The sequence below is a fragment of the Patella vulgata genome, chromosome 8 (assembly GCF_932274485.2).
Source record: "Patella vulgata chromosome 8, xgPatVulg1.2, whole genome shotgun sequence".
Lineage (NCBI taxonomy): Eukaryota > Metazoa > Mollusca > Gastropoda > Patellidae > Patella > Patella vulgata.
This window is the reverse complement of record NC_065886.2, coordinates 45983462-46002376: the sequence shown is the minus strand read 5'-3', so window position 1 is coordinate 46002376 and position 18915 is coordinate 45983462. Positions and strand designations below refer to the sequence as shown.

General features: G+C 36.7%; 1 protein-coding gene across 1 annotated transcript; it reads right to left on the bottom strand.

Annotated features, from left to right (window-relative positions):
* LOC126829537 (bestrophin-4) lies at positions 1-18715 on the bottom strand. The gene is made up of 12 exons (XM_050559482.1): positions 18479-18715; positions 16359-16493; positions 15197-15363; positions 13571-13725; positions 12866-12943; positions 12313-12465; positions 11652-11732; positions 10807-10961; positions 10317-10460; positions 9524-9856; positions 2725-2955; positions 1-1404 (listed from the first exon to the last, which is right to left on the bottom strand). The coding sequence occupies exons 1-12, from the start codon at positions 18655-18657 to the stop codon at positions 1311-1313; spliced, it is 1905 nt and encodes a 634-aa protein (XP_050415439.1). The 5' UTR covers positions 18658-18715; the 3' UTR covers positions 1-1310.
* Positions 18716-18915: the final 200 nt, after the last annotated feature.

The following is an 18915-nucleotide window of genomic DNA, read 5'->3' as shown; positions in this document are numbered from 1 at the left end:
TTTAGTTTGTCCATAACTCAAATTATCCTGGCCGAGAACTATGGATAAACTGAACATATATAACACATGTAGATGTCACACCTTACATTTCTATAGAATTTTTGGCTAACAGAAAGCCTGCGGATAGAGGCCCATGTACACATTTTGCAATTAAAAGAAACCTTGGCAGCCGTAATTCGAGGAATAGAAGTTACCTATACAATGAATTTCGTTGGGACAAGAAAAACACCCATGTTTACATTTTGCAACGAAAAGAAACCTTGACAGTCGGAATTTGATGAATTGTAGACTGTGGAAACCCATTTCTCCATGCAAAATTATCCACCCTAGCATTGAATACTGACTGTAAAGCTATTGACCAAACTATTATGTTAAACATACATTATGCAAGAGCTAAATCTGCCTATTGCAGGTCTTTCTTTATGCCTGAAATGTTATATAAACTATTAATTAGACATTTATTAACATGCCAAGACCATAATCAACTCTCGAACGATTCAGCCATGTTTTGATTTAATTTAAAAATAGAGACCGAGGCATAACTTCGAAAAATTAGTAGGGTGGTTGCAATTAATAAATACATCTTGTCAAACTTTCAAAGGCTAATATCTTCGTTCACAATAGAGTAATTTTGCACTATCTATTTTCGAATTATTATATAAATGGCTAGCTCTTTATCTAAATCTTACATAATGTATCTATAAGCATAAGGCAAAATACAAAAAAGAAATTGGTTGCGGTTTTCCTTGAGTATCAAATAGGTATTGTTTTAATTTGAAGGCTTGTACTTAGTTCTCCCAGAAAATAACTGTATTTACTATTCACTTATTATTGCACTCTTTAAAAAATCATAGCTACAAAATATGTGTTCCAAAATCTTCACTAAAACTATGGTATCCGCATTAAAACAACAACGATTTGTACAATGGTAGCTTGAACAGGTAACAGACTATATTATGTAAGTGTATTCAATTTCATGTTGGGGGTTACCAGTACATACAATCCCCTATATTGTCTTTATATACAATTTCATGAACACTTTATACTATACACATTTTATACAAAGAAACACCAATACCAGTTTATTATAAACACCAATACCAGTTTATTATAAACACCACAGTAAAATCACACATAAATAGTCCATAGAGAGATCAAGCTTCAATGTTCCTTTATTATTATCGTACGCGATTATCTAATGTCCACATATGATAAACATGGTTCCTCTCTTTGAAATTAATCACTAGCATATATTCTAAGTGACCCGGTCACTTATAAATAGGTATTGTAGCATTATGTATACTCTGTGATCAGTATTCCTCTATAATAATTTCAGGAATAAGTTGATTATGTGGATGTTCTTCAGATTCGCTGTTCACCTCTAGAGAATGTGTGCTGGAAGATCTGTAAGAAATAATAAACGGATAATTAGAAACTGGGACAGGAATAGACATTCTTTCACTTACAGTTTGACAATAACATAGTTATTAAATAAATCTCGATCAATTGACACGGTAAGAGTTATGAACGCTAAACACGTGTTTCAAACTGAAAATCGGTATTAGACGAGCAAATCCGCCCGAATGAGTGATAATGTAGTGCCAGTGTGCTATCAAGCAAACATTTTCCCGGACAGCGGTGACGTGGCCTACGTTTATATTGAATTCCACGTAAGTGGTTGCCTTATGTGTATGTCAGTGTGTACATGGGACCTCGGGTTTTCATCCCATCAGAACGACATGACGCCTTTCCTTGCCAGGCACTCCGTCACGCAACACTCTCAAAAGGAGAAACCATGCCCAAAAATCCCGAGGAACTTCCTCAGCCAACACCGGTATCGAACCCAGGTCTCAAGGCTAGTGAGTCAGCGCTTTCTTAGCCATACGCTGGCTCCTCACATGAATAGCTAACGCTTATTTGACGACCCTGCATGAGGAAGACATCATGCTAACATGACAAACCAATGCCGCATATTAAGACAGGGCCCACTACCCTCTACTTCATATACATGAACGTCTAAGGTCCTCCACTAATCATCGATATGGGAAGCGGACCCGTAGCCGGCTCGTAAAATTTGGTGGGGCTATGGAATTTTTTGAAGGGGCTGAGGAGGTGGCGAAATTTTGAAAATTTGGTGCTCTCTCCTTGCATCTGAGTGCATTCCTGGGCCTCAAATTGAAGTGCCTCAGGCAGGGTTTTATGGCTGAATTTTCTGAAATTTCGTTCTTCGACTCATTCCACCGATATCATCTTTAGGCGCCCGTAGGCACCCTACATCGGGTGTAGGCAAATGCAAACATTTGAACCGGCGCCTTGTAGGCGAACAAATAAACCAGGGCCTTTTTTAAACCCGTAACCCGGGTATAAAAGGGCAGGTCCCAGGAAAATGGCGATAAATTATGCAGCCTCTGGTACTATCAAGAGTGTTATGAGCGAGTACACGCGTTCAGTGACAGTAGACCAACACGTCTCACAGTAGTTATGTACAACGCACGTATGGTATCAAGACAAGGGGATCAGGAGGTGATGATGACTGGCAGAACTCGGTGGACCATGCTACGAGCCAATGGGTCGCCTACCAATTTGAACACTCCTAAAAAATCATTATTGCCGGCGAAATATTTGGGGTGGGGAGGGGGGCTCATTTGATTTTTTTTTGGGGGGGGGGGGGCTTAACCACCCCGTGGCTACGGGCTTAATGGGAAGCGAGAAAAAAAACCTTACCTTGGTGAGGAATCGTTAAAGGGGTCAGATGTATCGCTATCTGATCTGTGTAATAACTGCCTTATACTGTTCACTGTTCCACCCTCTTCTATTGCTGATAATACTGGTGGTCGTGAAACATTATTATGCTTCATATGTTTATCTAGCTGGCACATTATTTGTCCTGTACGTCTTGTACGAGGAGCTATGAAATCTTGTTCTGGATCATTCACAACAGGTTCAACAGAAAATCTGAAAAGAAACACCTCTAAAACTGTAGGCAAGCCGGGCCAAACATATTGATTATAAGTTCTACATCATTTGACCAAATAATCCATTGTATGTATTAGAGGATTTGGGTTACTTGTCATTCATTGTCCACATTGGGGTCTAAGAAGACATTGTGTTTGTATGAATAATTCAGTTGCAAATGGATAAACTTTTATCGGGATTTTTTCTGTGAATATTAACCTATCCCGTCAATTTTAGATAGGGACTTATTCGTTGTCTTCTGCTTTTCTCAGGGTTCCTGTTTTATCGGACCCGGTGGTGTTATTTTTTGGCTCTGTATATGGTGGAGGCGTACACCCCTTTCGTTCGTCGGGTTTATGTTTATGTTAGGTCTTTTCCTACACAGAACAGAGACGATTCGCAGAGAGATGGTCAGACCTTTTCCCAATATGTTCCCAGTTCCAAATAAACAAAAGAAGCCACCATTTTCATTGTTGATTATTTTAATTAATCAATATTGTATTTAGTGATACTAGAAACCAATAATGTATATAATCAAAATTATTCTGTGAATAATAAATACTAGTATTTTTATAATACAATGTATATACTAAGTGATATCAAAATAGAAATAAAAGTCTTGTAAAAAGACGAACTATACACAGTACTATCACATTTAGCTCTCATACTATATATAAATAAAATTATATAAAACAACCTTTTTTATGCTTTCTTTATATCATGTTTTAAAACAAAATATTCTTACAGAAAGACAATATTATATAACGTACAAGTATATACATATAAATACAATGTTTATAAGTTTCTAGTTCTAGTGAATATTAATCTTAATTTTCTAGTTCCTATGAAAACATATTTCCAACAGGTATGAGAGATATTTAATGTATTTTTTTATAGTTACCATAGAATACATATTCATTTTTATCAACACGTATGGGTCATATTTAATATAATTTTCTAGGTACAATAGAATACATATTCATTTTTACCAACAAGTATGGGTAACAATTTGATCTAATTTTATAGTTACCACATGATAGATTTTCACCAACAAGTATGGGTAACAATTTAATATAATTTTATAGTTACCATAGATTGATATTCATTTTTACCAACATGCATGGGTGTCAATTTAATAAAATTTTTAATATATCAGTCAAATGTTGATTTTTCTAACAGTGTCACTACTGACATATTTAAACATACATTATGCAAGAGCTAAATCTGCCTATTTGTAGGTCTTTCTTTAGGTCTGAAATGTCATCTAAATTATTAATTAGACATTAATTAACTTATCCAGACCATAATCAACTCTCGATGGCATCGCTAGCCTGCAATGTTTATTGGATTAGGTTCTGATTTGCTGTTCGACTTCCATTCATAATTTAATCATGAAATGGATAATCGAAACTATGTTTTTTTATCATACTGACTTTAGTAATGATGATCGAGGCTAGGTCGAAAATTCAATCGCTAAAATCTCGGTTCAGAGTGGACCAATTTGACTGAAATTTTCAGCAAATTCCCTTTACATTATCTAGATTCTAACTATTATAGTAAGAACTGACAGCTCTTTATCTAATCTCCCATAAGGTATCTTTAAAGGTTGAGTAAAACAAAAATGACTTATAATCTTGCTTGAATTGTTCAAAATGGTCAAATACTACACAGCCAAAATTACTCCGATAATTTATTCATACTGGCGAAATATATTGCGGGATCATTTATGAAGATGTTGGCCTATGGGACTGCGGAGAAAAACAGCCATGGTCTGTTTTAGTAAAACGATTTATCACAAATGACCAAAAATGGTGACTTTATTATACGTTCGAGGGTAGTTTTATTTGACAAAACTATTTTAAAAGCCCTGCAAGCAGTTGATCTTTTTGGCTCAAAGCCGGTCCTGTTGGTATTATCTACCATGTGTGCATCGGTGTTTGACATGACAAAGTGAAGAAACATTTTTTTTTTACCGCAGCTGACTTAGTATATATCTATATCTGCTAACATTACTTAAATGATAGAAAATTATATAAGCTTAGTTAACAATACCGGATAAAAACTATCTAGATTCATGTAAGTATAGATTAAAATGGTTTATAGTTCCTGACCTAACTTTCGATACAAGTATACAATACAGTAGTGTTTGTTCTAATTACCATCAACCTGATAGCCATTATCCAAAACAAAATGTATAGACCATACTATTTGGTTAATCCACAGCTAATACAATATACATATTTATAAATACAAAGCACAAGTTTATAATATATGTTTCACATCAGCAGTTTAGAAAGATAGAAATAATACTTTTCTTTACGTATAGTAACGATCAGGACAATTTCAACCCTTAGTAGAACTGGTTTGTTTTACTCCAAAATTTGGATTTTCATTTCTGCATTTAAAGGTTTAGTGACAATGTTAAAACACATAAATTTACAAATATTTTAACTTAAATATCTTAAATATAATTTAGGCTGCAAATTTGATAGATAGTTCTTCCAAAGTAGCTATGATGTCTGGTAATCTTGGTCTGGACAGAGCTCGGACGCGGGTGCAGGCTTTCCAGAGGGGCCTTAATTGGACGACTTTAGCCTGGGTCATAATTTGACCAAATAAAAAACCCAAGCTGAAGACGTCCGCCTGAGGAGTCGAGTGGCAGTTTTCACGGACTTCGGGAGCCAAGAATTGGTACCGAGACATGTAGTCGGGGCTGGCAGTAAACTCTAAGCCTTTCCTAAATGTGGACATCCCGAAATCAATGAAACGAACATCGAAACCATCGAGATCCACCAGGATGTTGTCAGCTTTTACATCGTTATGGAGAACATGGCATCTGTGGATTTTCAATAGCGTTTTGCTGGTATTTATGCAAATTGTTATCCATGATGCAGCTGACAAATCACCATGGTGTTTCAAGATGGCTTCGATGCTGCCCGATCCGAAAAAGTCCTGCACCAGCGAATAGTCATTCTCGTTAATTGTAGATGTTAGGAGTCCATGGAATGTTGGGGTTATGTCTTGTCCTTGCAGCAGGGCTACAATCTGGGCTTCATGTTCAACAAATTCCCAACATAATGTTTCATTAAAGAAATCTTTTACCACTACCTTCTTTGATGTTTTGAGCAAGCGTCCAAGATATACCACACCATAGCTACCTCGTCCGATTTCTTTAAACGATTCGTCCTCGTTCTTGAAAAACACAATGTCCCTTGATCGAATGGAGGGCACAGAAACGGATTCCAGGTCTTTGGGTAGATCATTTGAAGCTTCATATCCTGATGGTAAGAAGGGCGAATCTCTGGGATCATATCCGAACATGTCCATCATAACACTGTGGTTCATGCAGAAATCGCCTATGGTGTCAATGTATACCAGACTGGCGATGTCAAACATTTCTTTCACGCTGCCGTTCAAAAGACTTTCTTGTACGACGCCATCTTCCTCTTGGTGGCAACTTTCTGCATTCTTAATAAAATACGTTGGATCCAGCAAAGCAGCTGAACTAGTTAGCTGAACTGTTGGTTCATCTCCCAGTATAAACTCTAATCTTGGTTTACGTGTTTTGTTTAGAAAAGCTACACCCATCATCGGTACTGGGCAGCTGTATTGTATCCTCTTTGGTATGCCGTGAGCTTTTCCAGGAAGTATAAGCTTAGCCGAATGATTTTCAAACTGCAATAAATTGCGCCTAACGACACTTTTGAAATCCATGACCCCAGAAAATGACGGTGCTTCACCAGCAGCCGCATTGGTGATCCGTTTTGTTCGACCTCTTACAGCCGTGTTTGCGGAAGAAGCCCCCCTATCTGGTAATATTTGTAAGTTTAAATGGCTGCATTGCACTGTATCTACGTTGCTGATGGTCGATGCAGCAGAACCTTTTGATGTTTTAGCATAAGTTTCTTTAAGACCAGGTTCGCCTTGGATGTACAAATCGTTGGTAACAGTCGGATCTGGAACCTGTGTTGTTTGAACTTGAGATGTTTTAGACACGACTGCATGCTCTGTCGCAGGGGCAATAATCGTCGGTACAGATTGAACAACGGCTTCGATGCATACCGATACAGCTTGAACAGATACACTGTTAGATAGTGGTGCGGCTTGTGCTGACGCATCTGTGCTGTCTGGTGTAGCAGTTTGGCACCCCGCAGTAGTTTTTCGACTTTCAGTTTGACAGCTAATACCCCGATGTTTAACTAGATCAACAGTCTGACTGCTAATATCTTGATGTTTAACTAGATCAACAGTCTGACTGCTAATATCTTGATGTTTAACTAGATCAAGATCAACAGTTTGACAGCTAATATCTCGATGTTTAACTGGATCAACAGTTTGAGTTGACATGGATGGTGGAGACAAACCATAAATGATTTCTTTGTGCTCGCCAATATTTCCAAGTAGCGTCTTGATATTAATCTTTGACTTATCTCCATTTTTCTTTGTAACCAGAACTTCTATTTTAATGTCGTCGTTATTGACGAGTTTTGAGAGCAGTATTTCCAGATCATTGATAGTAGCTTGAGCACTGGTCTGTGTGGATGTTGTGGTACTGGTAGGTTTGTGAGTTTTCAAAGGAATTAGGCAAAATTTTTGCTGGGGATCACATCCTTTTAACCAAACAGGTTTAAAGGTATTAGTTTCGCCATTCCCTTGTTTCCATGATTCTTCTTCAGTGAAAGCATACCCACCAACGATACTTCTGGAAGATAAAAAAACCAGTTTGAGTTACTAGTTCTTTCGTGAACTTCTGATTTGAACTATACGTTAAATAGTTATTATCAATTTTAAATCTTGCTTTATTGATAGGGCCTACATCCAATGTTACATCTAAAATGATGACCGAATTTCTACCGGATTAAATTTAAAATAATTATACCATGACTAAAGAACATAAAAACATAAAACTCCCCCTTGATTATTATCTGTACAAAATCCCCCCCCCCCTCTTTCTCTCTCTTAATTAAGGTATTAGTATCCCTGTACAAGATATCTTATTTATCCTTGACCTTGTCACGGCTTGTGAGTTGTTAATTTCAATTTTAGAAACTACTATTTTACCTTTGCAAATCACGACCAACTATTTTCAGTGAAACTCTTTGAGTGTTCAATGACAATAGCCGCAATTCCTGCTTACAAAGCTGCAATAAATAAATAAAAAACATTATTATTATTAATATTATTATTAGTAGGTCTATTACATTACCATAAAAGAAATACGGCTACGCCGCACTTTTATTTTATTTTTCGTAATCGGGTCTTTACCAAAAATCTACGGCCGTAGCCTCGATCTTACAGGGAATAACAAAAGTGCTACAGTCAGTACAGTAGCAGTGGCACTGCTAGGGGCAGGGCTAAGATTTTATGTTGACCAGCTAGATTCACTTCAGTGTCATACGCATAGTCAACTTTACACGGTGTTATTGTTATAAAAATTGCTAACAGCAGTAGGCTACAAATTTTTGGGTGTATGAAGTGATGAACTTACCTCAAGAGCAGATGAAAAAACTTTGTAAAAGAATGATGATCGTCTTCCACTAGGCCTAGGCCTACTTCCAGTTGCAAAATTATTCGTCTGACTTTCACTAGTCTCAGTCTCATTCTGGGAATCAGATCGATGATTCAGATGATCATGAACGATGTTGACGATGCTGTTGCTATCATCAGGTCTACTAACATTGTGATCAAACGCTTGAACCGCAGATGACACAATCATCTTTAACTTGTTGAAATTCTTAGACAATATCAAAAAGGTTCACCAATATGGCTAAAATCTCCTTGACTTCATATATCTCCTAGGATTTTGTAGCTAGGCCGTGACGTTGTTATGGCCTGACGTCACAGATTCCATTATGACGTCGTTATTAGTCATTTTTCTCTCATTCTGTCAAACGGGGTTGTCTTTCCTTGAAGTTGACACAAATGCGGGATAGTGAGACTTGCATGAGATAATGTTTTCTCCATCTATCCCTTCATTACAACAATTATTATTAGACCCTGCCATTTTTTAGTGTTTCCAGATTTATATAAAAGGCTAAAATGGAAACGGAATCTGGGTATCTTTATAAAACGACTGTGTCCATTGTTTTAAAAAATAACTATTTTGGACAATTTTTGTTCAGTTTACGTATTTCGAGTTGATAACACGGTGGATAACCCCACCGCCACCCATTTTCCGAAAACAAGCAAGGAACAAAACTATGCAGGCTAGTCTATAGATTCGTTGTGGGACTTCTTATACACAGAAATTCAACTGAGCAAGTTTTAATAAACCCAACCTTTTTTTTTCTCCAAATGGCAATCATTATTAAATCCACCCCTTCCACAATGACAATTATTGTGATCTGGTAGTGGTAGTTTTACGTAGGTCGCTTAGGCTACCAAGGTTTCGGTTACTGGGTCAATATTTTTTTTGTCTCAAAAACTACGACTGTGGATGCACATATAGACGTACGGACACATAGTGGCGTCAACAATGCATAAAATGTGAGGTATGCAAAGTACATCGGCAAATTTCAAATGTTGGAGGTGTTGAAGGAAGATAGGCCAGTGGCAAAGATAAGCATACCTTGAAGGTGGTTTTGGCAGAAGTGTGTCTTCAGTTTTCTTTTCTTCACGACTAAAGAAAGGGAAGTTAAATGGTGTACTGAACTTTCTTTCTCTTTCTGACTTCAACATACCTCTTTCGTCACAATCTGTACTAGCCCTTTCTCGCCTTAACTCATTTAGTTCCTCTGTGTTTATAGGAAGATCTGCAGACGCTCTACGCAGTCGTGGCTCGCTGATGACAATGGACGGTAGCTGTGTATAACCAGGACCGCCATTAGAATGTAAATTATTAAACATTTTCTCGCTACCAGCAACAGAACATAGAGTTTCTCTGGAATCATAGTATTGTTTCCTAAAATCAGATTCAAAGGTATTTTACAGTAAAGAATAACAAGAGATTTATGTATTAAGTGTAAGATAAAGCACGAGACTGTGGTTATGCTGGGAAAAGAAAGACTGAAGAAATTAAGCCCCCAAAAAGAAATACTGTATGGCGTATGTCCGTCTTCATTAGCCCAGTTCGGAGCAGACCAGTTGGACGTTAAACCCCATTTCATTTCATTTCATTTTATACCCCAACGATAAGATTTACTGTTAAAGGTTTATAAACACGTCGTAAAATATAACAATAGATCTGAGATATGTGCCAAATATATATATATAGTTCAATAAATCATTAAACCCGCGCATACGACCGTTTCGTAAACGCTTTTTGCGACTATTATTTGATGGATTTACAAGTAAGGTGTGTATTTAAGACAATGAAAATACTTAATAATGCTAAGGCGTTTGTAAATACTAAATATACATACGGGACATTTCCTCTTCCAGTAAATAAACTTATGACTGAATCTCCTATATTACTGGTAAGGGAGTCCTTATTCCTGTTTCTCACACCAAAGCCGTTTACATTGGGATGAGGAACAAATAAACGCTGATCGTCCGGGGAGGGTTTACTGTAAAAAAAAATTAATTAACTATAAGACTCGAATATATAGACTCCATAAGCTTTTGGGGAGACATTTTCCAATGATATATTAATAAAGTTGTTTTATGAAATTCACAAACGATATATTGATTTATATGTTAAATTCAAGAAATTAAACACCCTTTCTACTATTGTATCATCAATACTAGGTTACAACCTCTTAACGAACAAAAATTTTCTTTCGTTTTTAGTAATCATTTTCACCAGATGAGGAGATGCAACTAAATTTGGATGTAAATTGTGTGGATCTGTGAGCTGAGGAGTTTGGCGGCACTAACTTTATTAAAAAAATTCTTTTTAAAAGTTATTCTTACGATAAATTATATGTAGATCCTAGGTAATTTGGTTTCTTGGAATTCTTGGAAGCCTCTGTATATGGTAAATCTGGCACGACTTCATCATTCCAGAATTTATCTTGAACTAACTTAGGATATTTACCATAACATTGATCTACTAGAGAAAACGCCACCTACAAACATGACAATGGATTATATTGATAAAATGTGTATACACTCCCATATCAAATTCTAATTAACCTATATGTAAGAAAGATCATTTCGTGGATTATCTCCGTCATTGTTATTTTGATTTCTTTCTGAGCGAAACCTGTATCACAACAGTCCCGGGACTGTATAGAGGGTAGTACAGTAGACGGTAATGGATGATCCCCAGGACCCAGTCATTTGATTTGATACCTTGTTTATTCCATGACGTAATGTATGTGTGTCTTCTCTGCGAATTTGTCTTTTTAGGGGGTTTGTGTGTTGGGCGATCCTACTGCACTAACTATTACATAGCTAAGACAAACCACTATTATTATGATAAAAGTAAACATGTCATTTTAACATTCGCCGAGATCGTAAGATTTTCGACTTGTATTTCATAGGGCTAATCCTAAGCCCCGGCGGCTCAGATCTAGGGGGTAGGGGGTTCGATCCCGGGGTTGGCCGAGAAAGTTTCCCTGTAATTTTCCAGCGTTATTACCCTTAGCAGTGTTGCAGAGTGAAGAGCCTTGCAAGGACATAGTTCAGTCGTTCGGATGGGACGAAAAAACGAAGTCCCAAATAAACACTGGTGTGCACGTTAAAGAACTCTTGACAGCTGGAATTCAAAATAAGAGATGATCGTAGGCCAACCATTATTAAAAAGTCAAATATACCTCCGTGTGCCTATCTATTAGCCAGTTGATATCAAAATCATCATCGTCTTCACCAAAAGGGTTGATTAGTTGTTCAGCAACCTGGAAGATAATCAAGTTCTATTGTCAAAGAATGAGAAACTACCAATATTTATTTTGATTCAATGCCGATATAATATGCAAAATTTAACAGAGATTGAGCAGTTTTAAAACTAAGTCTATATCGGTCGTCCTAGCTGAAATTATCCCGTGCAGCGAATCTTAGTTGAGAAAAAATGGCTTTCATTTTGTGATCGAAGGACACGTATGTCTACAGAACCATTTGTTAACTGGTGGATACAGATACCATTTTCCTTAAGTCATTATCGGAACAGCCAATTACTATTCACACAACTGGCGCCGATCACAGTCAACTAAATATAGGTGAATGGACTCGACTACTAGAGCTAAGCAAGGCTCTTTATCTATCATGGATAATTGCAACAATAGACAAATTGGAGTAAATTTATGGTGCCACCATAGTTGGATTTACGGTGCCATTATTGTGTACACCTTATAGGCGGCATTTCCTAGGTAACTTTGCTAAAAAATCCAGTTCCATTTATAGAACAACAATGATTCTGTAAGTCCCGTCTCAGAACAACTGGTTTGCAGTTACGTGCCTATAATAACTGGTACGTACCTTTAACCAACCCATGTAAAAGAAGAACTGTAATAAGGTAAATAATGGAAAGTAGAAATCAATATCATAACCAGGATATTTTTTACTAGTATCTAGATACTGTCGTCCTAATAAACAGGTAGCGAAAAACATATAAACAGACAGAGTAGCAACCTGAAACAGACCATCTGATATTCATTAAAGAAATCTATTAACAGTTCATACAATTAGAATTATTTTTTTAAAAAATACGTTAGAACTGGTTATTATTAACACCCACCAAACTAGAAATGGACCCTTCAGCATAATATCCCCACAGGCCCCACCCACTCCCGCCAATTTTCAAGACAGGACATCCGTTTCTAGAAGATACAATAATTCCAACTTTATAATTATAAAGAGACTGACATCCTTTTAACATCGGATTTTATTTAGGCTATGGATGGTTAATTTCATTGTACAATAAAATAAATCCAATCTAACAATACCATTAATGCACCGAATTGATAAACGGTTCAAATTGATAAAGGTTTAGGTGATTTATTTTTTAATGTGTATCTAATCATATACTCACTTGTGTATATACTAAAGGTATTGTTATCCAATCATATACAAAACATAAAGAACATCTATCTCTAAATGCCGCCAGTTGCTGAAACAAAGGTACAGCTGTAAAATGTATGCAGATTTTAAGGTTTCTTTTATCTTAGCTCGTTATCGAAAACAGAATACCTATTAATACTTGAATTTTTCATATTGATAAGGTGCTACGATTATAGGCTTTTGTTTTATCAATTCATACATGAAAATTATATGGGATGGGGAATGGTATTGGTTATCGAGCCCAACACGAATTCAGCGGGTCGACGAATTCCGTGTCCTAAGAATGACCTCACATGATTAAGGTAAGAGATTCCAATCTATTTCGAGGGCAGGTAATACATCCTGTACACAGCACAGGGCCGCGACCAAGACATGTAAAATGAGATTAAAATTCGATCCATGCTATGGTAATATCCCTGCAGTCCAGGTCGTAATTGAGTAGGTCTTCTTCCAGGCTGCATAAAAGCCAAAAAACGTTAGATAGGCCATCTGAAATCCGATTGGCCGAGATGGCCAGAGTTTATGAAAGTGAACAGTGGCCCAATGAAATTTAGACTGATTAGACTAAGCTACAAATAAAGCACCTGTCAGAATATAAATTGTGATACTTAATCTTTCTTGTTCTTTGATCTGAGAAATAATTCAAACCTTTTAAGAGTTTATGGTTATTACCCACCTCAATAATCATTCGAAGACCAAAATCGTTGTCGATTTTTCTCTCCCTTCTGGCTTGAATTAAAATATTGTTAGCCCACATCAAGGGTACCCAAAATTTGTTGTATTTACATTTAGTATTTTCAAACATCTCAATTTCTTCTTTGGTTGCAAAACCTACAAATATAAAGCTCATTCAGTAATCTTCTCTATTTTTAAACACTATTTTTAGAGAAATAGTCAAAGGTAAGTCATGAGAATAAACTTAAAGGAGCTAAATCGCTAATATTTGGGACCTAGGAATTGACCAAAATGGACTGCAACGCATTTAATAATGTAATCTGATTGTATATAAACTGATTTACATTCAATTGTTTCCGTTTTGACTCTAATTTCAAATCAGTTATGTCCAGCGAAATGCGGCCTGTGTCTCAACCCTATAGCAATTTCTAGCGTCTGGTTAATCCAGTCTATTGAGCAGGTTCTCCAGTTGAATATGTCTAGCCTCGTTCTTTCTGGTCACTTGTTGCAAATGACGCTAAAACGCACTATGGTACACGATTCGTGTACCAATGGTAAAATGTTTATTCTGTCTTAAATATTGGATATCAGAAGCCCATCTTTTCCAGGTAAGAATCACAACATCAATGTTGATTTGAATTGACAAATAATTCGTATTTTCAACGTGTATGACTTTGGAGGATATTGAGTTAGAGACTTAGCTACTTTAAAGGCAAGTATATATACTACAACTTAGCAAAACAGTCTCGCACTATAGCTTTACTATAATATTTGGGACAGTTTTGTGACTCGCACGTTCGACCCTTACTGGCCCGACTGTCCAGTGCTTACTGTTAAGAAGCCAACATAATGATTCAGACGGTGGTTATGTGTTCGCATATCTCGAATTGAAATGAAATGAAATGGGGTTTAACGTTCTACTGTTCTGCTCCGAACTGGGATAATGAAGACGGGCATACGCCATACAATGTGCTATGAGGGAAATTTTGCCCAGACAGCGGCACAACGGCCTACTCTTATATCAAATTCCAACTGTCAAGGGATCTTTTAATTGCACGTCCGAATGACTAGAAAGCTGTCCTTGTCAGACCCTCCGTCCTGCATCACTGACAATGGGGAACCACGCCGGAAAATCTGGATGAACTTTCTAGTCCAATGCAAGGATCAAACACCCGACCTCCAGGCTAGCGAGCCAGCGCCTTACCACTTAGCCACCGTGATTCCCATATATCTCGAATTAAATGGATGATGACTTCGACACTATCTGGGTCCGGAGGGCACTATCGTTGTCGATAGCTACAAACACGTGTCTTCAGCATAAACACTACAATCATGATCTTTCAATACGTCGTCCCCAGACTTAAAATACAGCGATCTACGTCAAATGTGTTAATAGGAAATTAACGGTTAGCGGTGTTTCCATCATTTCCAAAGGACAATTGCTTGTCCTGGTTCCACCAGCTTTGTCAGGAACGCAGTGTTTAATTTAGTGCGACATTTGAACGTTAGTGTCCAGAAGAAGCTAAGAAAATATTGCATTGTTATATGTATATTGTTAGAATAAAAAAGGGTTGATTCGTCTGCTTTAAAAGTAAATCTAAAGACTCAGTACATATTTAGTGTTTACCTGCCTCGATCAGATGGTCCATAGTAGGAAATCTTTTCATGACAGCTACACTAACAGAACGACATATTATAATAAGACCAAGTAACATATATCTAGCTATTGTTCTCCTCATTATTCTAGCTCTGTCATCATCGCTGTGTAAATAGGTATTCATTATAAACAATGTTCTGCAAAATAAAAAACAAAGATGCCATTAAACTGTCTAAATGTCATCTCAAATCTGATATTATGACTGAGATTCACTGCCAACCCACAAATCTTATTTTAGTAGTATACTTCACCTATGCCCTGTCCGTCTCCATATTAATTAAATAGTCATCTGCTTCTAGTTTTTTGTTTAGCTTTTAGGATGGCGGAGCTACCAAAGACTCGTGTTTCCCACAAAAGCAATGTGATATTTTGATAGATAAGAGCAATTTCAAGAAATAAATTCTGTGGGAGCAGACGCACCTGAACCTGGGTGTTGGGAACACTGAATTGCCCGTCCACTTTAACTGTGTTATTTCGGGACTAGCATATGGTTCAATTTTATTTCAATAAGTCGCTTGCACGTAGGGGTCTTTAGCTGTGGGAGGAAACCGGAAGACCCGGAGAAAACTCACGAGGCTGGACAGGCGACCCTACTCCTTGTCACGTACATGCAGGGCATTGAATTCGAAACCACGCCACTTGCCTCAATGATAGACCTGGTCATATATATAACGCTCACACATTAAACCATTCAACCACCCCAGGTCCTAACATTCAAAAATAACTAAAAGCTGCCCCCACCACTCCCCCCAGATTATTTTAATATCATTTGACTCAAGCGGTAGAGGACATTTAAATTAATCACAATGTTTCACGGTTATTTTAATGACTGGATTTTAAATTGGAATCCAAATTGGGTTTCTTGCATTAGGCAGGGTATACTCTATAACCTTTCCGAAACACATTTACAGGTAGGACTTTTGCCCCTATACATAATTCACTTGGATAATTCTGTTTTGTGGCATTTGTTTCTTACGTAACGGTTAGTACCGATTTCTTCACTTTTTGGTCGTCTGCAAGCGTGACGCTGGGTCTTACGTTTATCTTTATAATAATGATTTATAGCAGACCCCCCATAAGTAATATTCATTCGTAACATATCATCTGTTACTTATAAAAAAAAGGAGTTTACCTGTCTGGCCAAGGAACATTCATAAATTGTTCCCACCATCTTTTTACAACAAAAGATACATAGAAACCCAGCACAAAAGAAACTGGTATTAAACTTGTGAAAGTGTTGCAATGAGTTACGATTTTTTCGAAAAGGCTGAAAGGTAAAAGTTCAAAATGATTTAAGCTCAGTTTAACTGAGGTAGGTCGCTAACTGGGTGGTTCTCAAAAAAAAATTTTTTTGACACACCTTTGGGACCTAGAAATTGACACAAATGGGTCTCACCGCATATAATAATGTAATATTTTTACAGAAACGCTGTAAATTCGAAACACTGCAATAAAGTAAGTTCATAGCTGTGTTTTTCTTTATTTAGTTTGAGTCATTCTATGTGTCTACGGTTGTATGCCGTCTGTGACTTGCTATGTTTTTATTTTGCAAAATTCAAATATTTTTCATATATATTTAGCCAGGTGTGCCGCTATTTTTTCATGTTCTTCACGTCCTTTGTTACAAATTGCACTGAAACGCATTATGGTGCACGATTCGTGTACCAATGGTAAAATGTTTATTTTTTCTTAAATATTGGATATCAGAAGCCCATCGTTTCCCGGTAAGATCATAACATCAATGTTGATTTAAATTGACAAATAATTCGTGTTCTCAATGTCGAAGACGTTGGATGGTATTGAGTTAGAGGCTTAGCTACTTAAAGCAGATTTCAGCGCAAACAGTTAATAAACAGAGTGTCGTAGGCCTACCCCACTTTTCATTTTTGACCCGATCATCAAAAGGCAATTAGTTCAATTATAATTCGCATCTATATCCTAATAATTAAATGATGTCCTTGGTTGACGTTCTTAGAACGTGGTATCGCATTTATTTCAACAAGCATTGCAACAAAAACAAACAATTTCTAATGAAGAGCACATAAAGCAACAATTAAAATACAAAAATAATGCCAAAAACAACCATATTTGACATTACAGGGCAAGAAAACAACAATTAATGCTACAAGAGACAAGAGTATATTAGCTGAAGGAATGTAAGATACGTAAGTACAACAAGGTATGAAGGCAATAACATGATTCATTTTGATTTAGATCTTGGTGTCATATTATGTTTATATAAACGGCATGCTGGGCTGTTATTTCATAGAGATAATGCTACTTCTATGATAATTTCCATTAAGATCTGTCACCGATGCGAAGATAACCAAGAATCAAAATATTATGAACTTAAGAATATTAAAAAAATATTTTTGTTATCATTTTTAAGCAACACTTCCAATATTCTACTACTAGTGTTCTTCTGGGATTTTACATCCAATTCCACACCGAATGATATGGCATATTGGGGTTTGGTTGGAGGATTTTTTTTTATCGGTATCGCTTGTCATTATTTATATTAAGTATATAAAAATGTATCCTTGTATCTTTAAGACAGGTGTTCTTAAGACAATTTTATGAATTGACAAAACGGGAATGTAATCAGAGTCGCCCAAGGGTACACTAGTTTCCTAAAAATAATGTCGATTACACCGTGTTTTATGTGTTGATTTGATTTGTGTTATGACAATATCTCTCCGCTGAAAGTTTTACTTCATAGACAAAAGCCGGTGTAGGTACCGGTTTTCTGTAACATTTAAACAAAATAAATCCCCTTAAAACGTGTCCCCGTTGTGACCATAATATGGGTATCATCCTGTTGACTTTTTTTTCTCTAACTGATAGATGATCCAAATATAATCTTCCATAAGCAAATCACATCAGTGATCGGTGCAAGGAGATTAAACGTTGTAGTTAAACTACAAATTAAAGATATAAAAGACGAATTTTTTTCGCAATTTAAATGCTCAAAAACACGTTGTACGTCTACGAGAACATGTTTCGGGGACAGATTTATCAGGTGTAAACGAATGACCCCTTCTATCAAGATATTACTCTCCAACATTACCCAATGGTATCCCATCTGCAGTATATATATGAACGGGTACATATTTATACGGCCAATAGTGAGAAGAGTCTGTGCGGTAGGGACGTATTGGTAAGCTATTTTAAAACGTATTCTATTTTTATTTTATAAATTATAGGATGGGTGTGCTTATAAATAGAATGTGAAAGCGTTTTGGGATAACTTACAGTTTTTGATCCGGTGTTAAAGCTAATCTATAAGTGATGCTGATCAGGAAGTACGCTCCCGCGAAAATTAACATCTCTTTGAACATAAGTTTATAAACACTGCCCTTCCAGGCTGCCAATAGTTTGGCAAAGCCTCCGAGTGATGTGGTAGCCACTTTGTATTGATAGATAATGGTCATGTCGTCTGTTTTTCACGTCTGTTTCTGTATTGGAATGTAATGAAGGAGGTAGCTGTGGATGTCTGAAATATATACAAAATAAATTAATGTTTCGTATGATTACATCTTGGAATGTTTTGGTATCCACTGCTCCCTCCAGCTAAACCACAGCATACATATAGATATCGTTTATAAAAAAAACTATAAAAAAAAACACCGGATGTCATAGTTTGTATACATGATTGCGTATAACAGGGTATGACAAGGAACATCTTGTAG

Excerpts from the sequence above, each read along its gene's own strand:
- LOC126829537 (XM_050559482.1), bottom strand. The coding sequence starts at position 18,657 with ATGACCATTATCTATCAATACAAAGTGGCTACCACATCACTCGGAGGC. Across the intron at positions 11,733-12,312 it reads TTTACATGGGTTGGTTAAAG|GTTGCTGAACAACTAATCAA; the intron begins GTACGTACCAGT and ends ATTATCTTCCAG. Across the intron at positions 1,405-2,724 it reads TTTAACGATTCCTCACCAAG|ATCTTCCAGCACACATTCTC; the intron begins GTAAGGTTTTTT and ends TATTTCTTACAG.